The 11,601-nt window shown below is 47.6% G+C and overlaps 1 protein-coding gene across 5 annotated transcripts in view; it reads right to left on the bottom strand.

The window, feature by feature from the left end:
* Nucleotides 1–405: 405 nt before the first annotated feature.
* The window catches only part of PPFIA1 (PTPRF interacting protein alpha 1), an 85,481-nt gene continuing 74,285 nt past the window's right edge, over nt 406–11,601 (bottom strand). For 3 of the 5 annotated variants that reach the window (XM_027579924.2, XM_027579923.2, XM_027579925.2), the window contains 7 exons: nt 9,899–10,074; nt 9,716–9,813; nt 7,568–7,743; nt 6,852–6,920; nt 5,453–5,618; nt 2,963–3,033; nt 406–1,754 (listed from right to left, as the gene is read on the bottom strand). In XM_027579924.2, the coding sequence (XP_027435725.1) occupies nt 2,975–3,033; nt 5,453–5,618; nt 6,852–6,920; nt 7,568–7,743; nt 9,716–9,813; nt 9,899–10,074 (744 nt within the window). In that variant the 3' untranslated portion in view covers nt 406–1,754; nt 2,963–2,974. The remainder of the gene's footprint in view (nt 1,755–2,962; nt 3,034–5,452; nt 5,619–6,851; nt 6,921–7,567; nt 7,744–9,715; nt 9,814–9,898; nt 10,075–11,601) is intronic. The other 2 variants (XM_027579922.2, XM_027579926.2) reach the window with 1 other exon arrangement.

The following is an 11,601-nucleotide window of genomic DNA, read 5'->3' as shown; positions in this document are numbered from 1 at the left end:
TGCCCCCTCCCCTCTGCCTGCTGCAGGAGGCGCCCCCCACCCCGGTTCCCAGGGGCCGAGGTAAGTGGAAGGACGCAGCCCTGGGCACCTCTCGTGACCGCGTGGGGAGAGCAGCAGGAGAGTAAAGCCCACACGGAGGACGGCCCGGGGACGAGCAACAGTGCTGAGCACACGCACACGCTCCCCCACCTCCTCCGGGCCCTGGAGGGGGCCAGTGAGACCGTGAGATGGAGTCGCTGCGCCTCCGGAACCGAGGGCACAGACCCCCGATCCTCCTCTGGGTGGCACCCCATCCTACACCTGCACCTGGGGGCTGTTTGGGTCTCCGAGCTGCTCTGCACACTAGACGCCGTGGGGGCCCACACAGGGGGAAGCACAGAGTCGGCGCAGAACGGCAGCTGGTTCTCAGTATCCTTTATTGGCAGTGGAAAATGCTTCAGGACTGTATTGAAAGACAGCAATAAATAATACTGTGATAAAAACAGTTCAAAAGTAGACTGTACATACTTTGTTACATAATCAGGAAGTTCACAAAAGATTAATAGAAAAACAGGACGGTAACAGTGAATTGTACAAGTAAATTAAAAGCAGAAACCAAATGTAAGGACATGCCGTTTCTATCTATGTATCAGCTGCATAATAAATAATGCACCATGATGTGAACACATTTCTTGCTGGCTTTTTAATATGCCAAGTAGAAAGTAAGAGTTACATTTGCTACTTATACAATCCAAAACGGCTATCTCATCAAAATCTAAAAATGTACGACTAGGTCCATTCTTTAAACATGTTTACAAACAAATGTAAAAAGATGATTTCCATAAGAACAGTAAGGCCTTTGTTAGAATTGCACTACATTATTTCCGGGGGGGGGGGGGGGGGGCGCAGTGCTTCCTGATTGGTCCTCTAAGAGTTCTCGCCAGCGAGCTCCGCACCAGGAGGGCACCCAGGCCCCCCGCCCAGGGCCCCCCCCTCCCCAGGCTCTCAGGGTCCTCAGCTCGCGGCTTCAGCCAGTCGCTAAACACAGGCTGCCGGAGCCCACCAGGACAAGCCTATAAAGAGTTCACCAGTCCTAAGAGATTTTCATAGTCTTTCCAGTCCAAATTTTCAGAAGCTGATATTTAACACCAGATATTTTTAAACTGTTCAGGCTATGGTATAAAGCATTTCTTGCTAGAAAAAGTATAGTTAAGGTCAGTCATTAAAATACAACAACAATTGCTTGAAATGAAGTCTGCTGATTTCAAAATGATTGTTGTAGAGCTAGGTTTTGTTTGATAACACACGCTGTGTCATGATGATTTTACAAATGCGGTAGAATCCTTCTCTCGGTCAGGGTTTATTAATAACAAATTAAGTAATGATAATTACAATAAATGCACAATTTACAAAAGCCCTATATTTGTTCATAGGATTTATACATACAAGCATTACAGTACATTCATTTGAAAGACTAAATTAGATATAAGAACACGAATTGATTTGAAAGGATATTTATAGCCTGGATATACATGAAAAAGTAAGTAACTATATAAATGAAGTCATAAGTTTACATAAATATAAGAAACATTAAATTCTAAAATATTTTCTCTATAGTATTCATGAATTTTTCGCTAATTAAAAACTCTGTAATAAAATATCTCAGGGTCCATATAACAAGTATTAACAGATTAAAGATTCCGTTGAATTTTAAAATGTAGTCTTTGTGGGATTCAAAGTGGTGCACGATCATCTGTAGAAGTAGTGCGGGTAAACTGGAAAAGAAAAACAAACAAAACAATCAGTCTTAAGTCACCTAACGGTGACTTCCGGGCCCGGGCAGGCCCCAGCACACCTCCCCTCCCGCCCTGCGCTTTAGCCCCTCTGAGAAGTCAGAGAAAACATCAAACATTTTGCTTATCAATGATTGACTTCATTTTGGCCTTTGATTGACTTCATTTTGGCCTGTGTCCAAAAGTAACCAATTTTTAAAAAGGATGGAAAAAACAAGTATTCTTTTTTTTTTTTTAAGATTTTATTTTTAAGTAATCTCTACAGCCAACGTGGGGCTCGAACTCAGGAGCCTGAGATCAGAGCCGCCTGTTCCACCGACCGAGCCCGCAGGGAGCCCCCAACAGTCACATATTCTGGCTGAGACAGGAAAACAGTGAGAGCAAACAGAGCTCCCCCAGGGCCCTCGGAGCAGGGAGAAGAGGGCCAGGCTCGCGGGCCTGCACCCGAAATTTCACAAACTCAGCCCCTCTCGTGGTAATGCACTTGGTTTTTGTTTTGGGTTTTTTTTTTAGACCAACCCCTTAGGGTGTCTGGGTGGCACACTCGGTGGAGCATCTGACTCCTGGTTTTGGCTCAGGTCGTGATCTCAGGGTCGTGGGATCGAGCTCGGCATCGGGCTCCAGGCTCAGCGCAGGGTCAGCTTGAGAGTCTCACTCTCTGCCCCTCCCCCACCGTTCACGCATTCCTGTGCGCACGCTCTCGCTCTCCCGCAAATAAGTATCTTGGAAAAAACCCCAAACTCCCAATTGAAAGGCTATCAGTGTCACACGGTGGTTACAGTCTCATGAAACAATACTTTGGGGCCTGATTCATTCAAGACCGCATCTGTAAAAGCAGGCCGGCCAGCAGCAGTGGCCCGGGCGCCCCACCAGGCGCACGCAGACGCTGAGGCCCGAGAGGCTGTGACCTGCTGGGGACAGTCAGCTAAGAGCCGGGTGATGCTCTCTTGTGCTCTCCTGCATCCCCCCACCACCCCGAAGACAGCAGCAGATGTGGGAGCCAGCATCTTTGTGTTTAAGGAAAGAATGGAAATACATTTCTTCCCTTAAGAATCAAGGACACACTAGCCTCTCTAGGTTAAGCGTGAGCATCCAGAACACCAAAGTCCCCTCCATGGGCGCCGAGGGCTTGTGCGCGTGCGTCTGGTCAGCTTCCTGAGCTCACGGGGCCGGCTCTCCCAGCTACTCACCTACAGGAGGCGTCAGCAGGAGTAAGTCCTGACTGTGGCAGAATCCAGCCTCTGAGGTCCTGACACGCCACCTGCTCCGACGACCACGACGGGAGGCGTGCAAACACAGCATGCAGTTAGTCTCAGAGCGCCGCACGGCCGCACAAGCACACACGCACACTCACGCCCACAGCAGCACCCACGGAGGGGCTCCCGGGGGCTTCCGAGCGGGACCGGAGGCGCCCGAGGAGGGGAACCGAGTCACCGAGTGGGCTTGTCCCCAACCCCCGAGCAGCCCGGGGGTCCGTGGGGCAGCAGGTGACAGGAAAGCAATTCTGCCACACACATCTGCATTGTAACAACTATGAACATGGTGACTGTTTCTCCTGAAAGCCTCCAGACTTACAGGCTTTTCTGGACTTTTTTGCAGCCCAGCAGCAATGTGAGCATTATCAGCCCGCTAAAGGGAGTCGGGTGCCTGTCCCGCTGCCCCCTCTGTCTGAGAAGGACGGCCTTACCCTCCCGGCAGCAGGTGCAGGACGACGACTGAGCCAAGGAAGCCCAGGCCCAGCCTCCCTTCCAGCCGGAAACGGCGCGCACCACAGATGCTTTTGTTCTATCAAGAAACCGTCCGCGGGGCTCACTAGGTTTTTCCAACTCTGTAGCAGCTGTGGGCTGCTCCCAACTACAAGCCCTGTCTCCCCACAGGCTGCCGGTACCCTGCCCTGGGTCCAGAGAGCACGTGGAGAGAGCTGGGGCTGCTGACGATGGCAGCCGTGGCCCTGGGCCAGGAGGCCTGTGGCTGCCCCCGGACACGCCAGAACACCCGCTGGGCCGGGTTTCCGCCTCCGCCTCCGTTAGCAACGTGGGTAAGAGCTCACCTTCCACGGGCTACGCTCCCTATGCCTTTTTCCAGGGTTATGTTTCATTTACCTGAACCGTAATCCAAATGTCGCTGTTAACATTTATAATAAGGAAAAGGTGACTTGTGAAACGAAGCTGACAGCAGCTGAGACCAGGACAGCAGGCCGACTGCCCAAGAAGTCTAAGACTAAGTTACAACTAAAATCTATAAAAATTACCTACAGGCTTCTTGAAGAAAAATGCCATTTTTTTTTTTTAAAAGTTGAGTTTTTCCCTCGTTAAGCATAATATTGAAGTCTGGCGAAGAGATGGCTTTTTAAATAAAAACGCTGCCCAAGGGCACCTGGGTGGCTCAGTTGGTTAAGCGACTGCCTCCGGCTCAGGTCATGATCCTGGGGTTCCGGGATCGAGTCCCGCATCGGGCTCCCTGCTTCTCCCTCTGACCCTCTCCCCCCTCATGCTCTCTATCTCATTCTCTCTCTCAAATAAATAAAAAATCTTAAAAAAAAAAAACGCTGCCCAATAAGCTGCTTTCACTCAAAGCTCAGCAAAGGCTTTATAGGAATTACTTTTCTCTGGTTTGTATGCGGGCAGCGAGAGCAGAACTCACAACCCTAGGTTCAGGCAGAGCTAAGGCAGGAAAATGGTAAAAACCACACCGTACAACTTCTACAACCACGTCCTTCCCTATAGCCTGTCCATCCACGTCCGCCGAGAGCGAGCGCGCGGCCGCCCGTCACAGGCCTACGACGGCAGGGCCCCCGCGGCCAACACACACAGCACTCAGGATGCGCCAGACACTTGCCAACAGCTTCCCGCGAAGGACTCACCGCCACAAGCAATCAGTGAGGAAGACACCCGTGCGACAACCACTCTACAGATGGGGACACTGAGGCACAGTGCTCAAGATCATGCGCCTTCTGCATGGCAGAGCCAGATTCCAGCCCAGGTGGTCTGACCCTCCATCCTGTCACTAAGTGGGACACGGTCAGAGCGGAGAGGTCCCTCCGCAGACCACGGCCAACTCTTCACTAGCGGTGGTCTCGAAGCAGAGGGACCGTCCAGGGATAACTGCACCCCAATCTGACACAGTGACTCTACAGCCGGTGTGCTCAACAAGACCAGCCACACTCTGAGGACAGCCAGGCTCCCCTTCTTCCGTCTCCCCGTCCCCTTATAACGTATAACGACACGGACAAGCGAGAGCAAGGACGAAGGTGGGAACTGTGCCGATTACCATGGACTCAGTCACTCCTCCAGCGTGGAGAAAAGTCCTAGGGGTAAGGGACGTGGTCTGAAAGCCCCCTGTGCTGCTCTCTGAGGGCAGAGCCCTTGAGGCCACACGAACACGTCTCTGTAAGTGTGGATGCCGGTCCAACGCTCTGAGGACGCACATGCTGCTTAGCTTTATTAGTTGGAAGAATATACTAATATTCAACCAGATAAGAACTTAAAATATCTGTATCGTTGTAAAACTTTTCTACACAGATGTTAGGATTAATTTTACAGCATGTAAACCTGGGCATGCAACAGCCCCCACACACTTGTTACGGATTAAAGAGGCCGTCCTGACCACTATTAACGTTCCAGCCAAAAAGCTGCTCGTGCTGCCGACAGGTGGGCGGGGGAGCACGGTGCATCACGTACCGTCCAGCTGCATCTTCTTTGGCTGCATAGAGGGTGAGGACAGAGAGGAAGTGACCCGGAAGTTTGCAGGGAGAGTCTCTGCTGACCCAGCAGCTAAGCCACGAACGTCCTTTGGTCTAAACTTTTTTCTCCAAGAAGGTGCCCTCCTAAAGCTTTTATCATCGTCCTGGTAAATTAAAGGACAGAAAACAAGACTGACTTTAAAATACAGGACAAAATACACAGGAAAGTTACCAGCCCTTTAAAATGTCCTTGTCCCTGCATTTTTGTTCACATGTATCTAACCCCATTCTTTTTTTATTTTTTTTATTTATTTGACAGAGAAAGAGAGCACAAGCAGGGGGAGTGGCAGGCAGAGGGAGAGGGAAAAGCAGGCTTCCCGCTGAACAGAGAGCCTGACTTGGGGCTCGATCCCAGGACCCCGGGATCATGACCTAAGCTGAAGGCAGACGCTTCACCGACTGAGCCCCCCAGGTGCCCCTCTGACCCCATTTTTGATAACATCAGACTTCCTGCCCAGACTGGGAACTTCTGGGAGTAAAAGGAGGCAGGGCCACCCTCATGCTGGGACCCCAGCCGGGCACAAATCAGGACAGTCCTGGGCCACCTGGGTGTGCTCTCTCTGCCACCATGTGTCGCTTCTTATCCCGCAGAAATCAGCTTCTTGCTATGTAAGATACTGCATTTTTGTCTTCAAAACAGTCTTCAGGCTGGGACAGGCCAGCAGTGCCCGGCAGGTGTCCTGTTCCTGCCACCCTCAAATGCTCGCATGGCGACGGAGACAGTAACACGTCGCGGTGCGAGAGGACATGAATCATGGTTTCGAATGAGGAGAAATGAATGGGTCCTGTGTTTTTAAATAAACTTCTGAAACATTCTGCCAGAGCACAAGGGGCCCTGGATGGGGCTGAGGTATCCAGCTGTCCCAAAACACAACTTACAGACTCTATGCCTCGGCTGCAACCAAAGCTTTATGATGCGAAAAACATTTCCGAAGGATAGCAAAAGTTAAATAGCAGAAATTAAAAAAAAAAAAAAAAAAAAAAAACCTCCCCATCGTCGTGAAAATATTGCTTTCTTAATAGCTCATTTGTTAATAAATTAAGAGCAAAGCTTAACTTGTAAAGTAAAATTATCTCCACATTTGGAAGAGTTATCCAGACTACATGGCTCCTACAAATATGTATTAAATTACTTTCTTTCTTCATTTATTTTTAAAGATTTTACTTTTAGGTAATCTCTATACCCAATGTGGGGCCCAAACCCACAACCCTGAGATCAAGAGTCGCACACTCTACCAAACTGAGCCAGGCTGGTGCCCCCACATATAACAATATTTGGGGTGACCCCAAATATAACATTTAATGCAAATTTAAAAATCTTTAGGCTGAAAACTTACTTCATCAAACCTTCGGTCAGTCCCCATGACCAAAAGGTTGTTAAACTCTCTTTCCAAGACAGCACGAGCCTGAAATCATAACAAAACAACCCCCCTTAGTGATACGCTAAGGATGTTAGCATATCAGTTATTTTTAAACCAAGACTTAAACAAACAACTCAAAGGATGAACGCTGTGAACATCACAGGGTACTTTAAGTCAGGGGTTTTAATGGGGAATGCATTCGCGGGCTTTGGGAGGTGCGATCCGTGAGCTCCTGGGACATTATGTAACAAGTGTGCCCTGGAGGCCGCTGCTGGTAGGGAGGTTGAGGGTACTGGCAAAAGATATACAATGTTCTGTAGAAGAATAAAAACATTCCTGATTCTCCAGTGAGCCCATGAATCAAAAAGAAGGACACAGGGAAATGAGAAACAGAATTCCTGAGACCTCCGTGCAGCACACTTTAGTAAGAGCATCTCTCTCTCCTCTGCCACTCTACAGGCACCCGGCGTGGACGCAGGTGTCGTGCAGGTGGTTTACTCCAGGACATGGAAGGACAGGCAGACATGAGGAGGAGCTAACAAGCACTGTGGGCTTTGAGCCGCCGCATCAGGGATGAGGCAGGGGGAGACAGGACTGGCTGGCTGGGGGTTTGGTTACGCTCTCTCTGCCTCCACTCAAATGCGGAGCGCAGTGCTGGTGGGAGGGCAGGGTGCGGGCGTGGCCGGCATCACCTGCGTGTTCTGTGTCGGGATCTGCAGCAGGAGCGCCAGGGCGTTGGCATCGAAGGTCTCATCCAAGGCCATCAGCGCGCCGTGAACGCCACTCTCGATGAGATTTTTGGCGTATTCTTTAAGGCCGATCGATAGGATCCAGCGAATCACTCGATCATTGCTCCAAACTAGCACATCTGCAGATGAGTGAAAACAATGCTCAAAGGGGCTGCAGAAAGCTCGTTTCACCGCGTTCGCCCCGTAACACAGGATAAAGATCCACCCGCAGGCCCCGAGCCTCCAGTTCCTGACACAAGACGCGAGCTGCATGGGCCCCGGGGGCACTGCCAGGTGGGCAGACAGCCTCTGCTGCACCCGCACACCGCCGTCCTGGCCCTTGGCTTGTCCAGTGGAGACCGTCCTATTGGAACTCAGCCTTCGAGTGAGCCCTGGAGCAAGGAAGTTATTACACACACCGAGTTTCTAGAGAATAGAAAGCGATGGGGGCCCAGGCTTCGGAAACCAAAAGGACACACCAAGAACCTGAATGCCCAACCAGGTACGAATGTGCGCTGCCTACAGACTTCAGGACTTCTGAAATACTCTCCTCCCATCAGAGGCGTTGGCCCTGGAGCCGGGCACCTTGTGATTCAACGCAAACCCCTCACAATCTCAAAGACTTTTTGTTATCGCATTTTAAAAACAGAGAAATTGGAAGATATTCTCCAGCGTATTAGAGACTTGGGGGGGGGGGGAGATCTAGTATTTATGCCAAATAATAAATTATTAAATTTGCTCTAGTAGAGATCTAAAAATAGCCACCCTGTAAAAATACATCCAGATGATCACCAGTTACTTTCAAAGACAGCTTTTGTCAACTCTGAAAAGATTTAAGATGGAAATACAAAACAAATGGAACAGATTTGCGTATCTCATTTCCCACCTCCTTTTCTAGATAAAAGGACAGATACACACACACACACACATACAGAGCCATAAAATATTTAGAGATCATTACTATATTTATATGTTAAATGTATTACATTATGTGTGTATAGAACATATATTACAAATGTAGCTTATGGTTTTTCTTGTGATTCACACTAACTCAATCATGGCTAGAGTATCCTTCAAATGGGCCATCTCCCCAACCATATTTTTATCTTTAATTTCTGTCTTAGTAAAGACAAGAGATGAAAAACAGCACTTACAGGACTGTGGTCGTAAGGATTACATAAATTAACCTATATGCTTAGAGTTGGTCAAGAGGTCTCATCTGCTATTACCATTCTTAGTGATTTCTTTATACTGAAAATTTGGGGAGATTTTACTTGGAGCTTAATCGTTAACATCTTATTTCAAAGCAAACTACTACACCTGCTCACTTAGAGGTGTCCTGGGTGGGTGGCTCCCCAGCAGAGAAGAGCATCTGCTGCCTCCTGGCTGAGCACCCTTGTCCCCTTAAACCCCCCGCCTATTTTCTACCTGAAATATTTCTGCCAGCCCCCTGACCCCAAGAAGAGGCTCCCACCCCGTCTTTAGGGCCCAAATGCCATGTTAACCCTGCATTGCGCCCTCAGCCATGGGAGCAGAACCACACTGTTCTATTCCGGGTCCCTCAAGGATAGAGCAATATTTTCCAGACTTCCACCAAGCAGCACACAGTGGGGGCCTGTTCACCTCTGCTCTGTTGCTATCTAGCGGTGTGTAGCAGCATTTCTGAACAAAAGAGGACATGTGTCGTCACGAGATGAAATGTCTGAGGTCACCGGAAAAATGCTTACCTTGAGACCCCGACCTTACAGACTGACGTAAGCACAAGGAAATGGGCACAGGGGAGGGTCTTAGAGGCACACAGTTCATCCCTCCCTCCTCTGTAATGATGCCAGACGAGTTTTCTCCACTTAAAGCCTTTCCTGATTTTTTTATTTTATTTATTTTTAATTTCTTTTTAAAATTTTGTTTTTAAGTAATCTCTACACCCAATGTGGGGCTTGAACCTACGACCCTGAGATCAAGAGTCACAAGCTCCACCAACGGAGCCAGCTATTTTTTAACTTATTTTTAATTTTTTTTCCTTCCAGTTTTATTTTTTAATAGGCAGTCATTGAACTGTTAGCACCGTGGGAAGCAGAAATATGCTGCATCCATTACACATAATGTACTAGCCTTTTATTTCATTCTGGCTTTCTTCTCTTTTTCTCTCCAGTTCTTTTCGGTCATAATTTAACCTCCGCAGGCACATAATTCCACACTGGAAACTGTTTCTATTACAAAAAAAAAAAAAAGTTAGCCGTGGCAACAGTGCAAACTCCCTGAGCTAATTGGTCAGGACCATCCTGTGGGACGCACCTGTGGAAACTGTCGACCATCTTCAGCTGCCCGCGCAGGTCCTTCTTGGTCAGGTGGTCCAGCATGCGTGCGTCCACCAGGCACTCCATGAAGTAGCTGCGGTACTGCGCCAGGCCCAGGCTGGGCAGCCACTCATTGCCAATCCACTCGTGGTTCATGTCCCCATAGGCAAGGGTCTGGTTGCAATAATTAAGCACATCAGTTCAGAAGAAAAGCCATGGAAGAGGTCACAAGGGTCATTTAAATAATTTTTAAACTGGATCTTTCAATCTGTTACCTATTCTCAAAGGCTAAACTAATAACATTGTTCTTTATAATTTCAAAATAATTTGATCTCCTATTTACTCTTAAATTGTTAGTAACATTTTCTACAAAGGGAATTATACCATGAAGAGTCTATGACTTGTGCTAATGAATTTAACACATTTACCAAAGCACAACAAAACTGGTTACACATTGTCTCTCTGAGCTAGTTTTCATGTATAATGATACAACCACAAAGAACGATCACGGCTCATGAACAAGTTTGAAGGATCAATCCAAGTCTACTCAGTAAAAATATCTCTGGCTGGCTTTCATTTTATTTTTAACATTTTGTTTTCTGTATTTCCTTAATAAAACATGTTAATTTCAAAATCAGGTTTAAAAAAGTGAATTAAAACACAAATTGAAAGGAGATGAACACGGTAAGACTGAGAGGAGAGACGGTCAGGAGACCTCCCACCCCCCCCCCCCCACTGTTTGGTAACGGACTGAGCACCTGAGCCAAACGACTGGCTCACATAGATGGAGAAGGGCGGAAGCAGCAGCCTCAACTAACCCAATGGATGTGAGAGAGCGCTCCACCCAAAAGCAGCGCACACGGAATATTCTCCAAAACAGACAAAGCTCCATGTATTCAAAGAGACTAAAATCATACCAAATATATCTCCTCTGACCTCAAGACAATTAAATTAGAAATCCATAAAAAAGACATCTAGGGGGCGCCTGGGTGGCTCAGTTGGTTAAGCAACTGCCTTCGGCTCAGGTCATGATCCTGGAGTCCCAGGATCGAGTCCCACATCGGGCTCCCTGCTCAGCGGGGAGTCTGCTTCTCCCTCTGACCCTCTTCCCTCTCATCTCTCTATCTCTCACTCTCTCTCAAATAAAGAAATAAAATCTTAAAAAAAAGACATCTAGAGAACTCCCAAATATTTGGAATTAGCATACTTCCAAATAACCCATGTGTCAAAAGAAGAAATCACAAGGGAAATGGGAAAATATTTTGAACTAAATGAAACTGAACATGCAAGGGACACCTGGTTGGCTCAGTCAGTGGAGCATGCGACTCGATCTCGGGGTTGTGAGATCAAGCCCCACACATTGCATGTAAAGATCAATTAAAAACAAAATCTTAAAAAAAAAAAAGTGTACACACAATCATAAATTGTGGGACAAGGCTTGAGCAGTGTCTTGAGGGAAATTTACAGTATTAAGTACTTATAAGTGAAGTAAGGTCATAAATCAATAAAGTAAGGTTCTACCTTTAAAAACTTGAAAAAGAACAAATGAAATCCACAGCAAGCAGAAATCAGTGAAACAGAAACTAGAAAAATGATAGAAAATAAAATGAGGAAAGTAAAACCTGGACCTTCATAAACATCACTGAAATTGACAGGCCCCTACCCAGAAAGAACAAAGTTAAATCACCAACATCAAGAATT

Source organism: Zalophus californianus, chromosome 11 (genome assembly GCF_009762305.2).
Source record: "Zalophus californianus isolate mZalCal1 chromosome 11, mZalCal1.pri.v2, whole genome shotgun sequence".
In the NCBI taxonomy this organism is placed as follows: domain Eukaryota; kingdom Metazoa; phylum Chordata; class Mammalia; order Carnivora; family Otariidae; genus Zalophus; species Zalophus californianus.
This window is presented reverse-complemented; position numbering and strand designations above follow the sequence as displayed.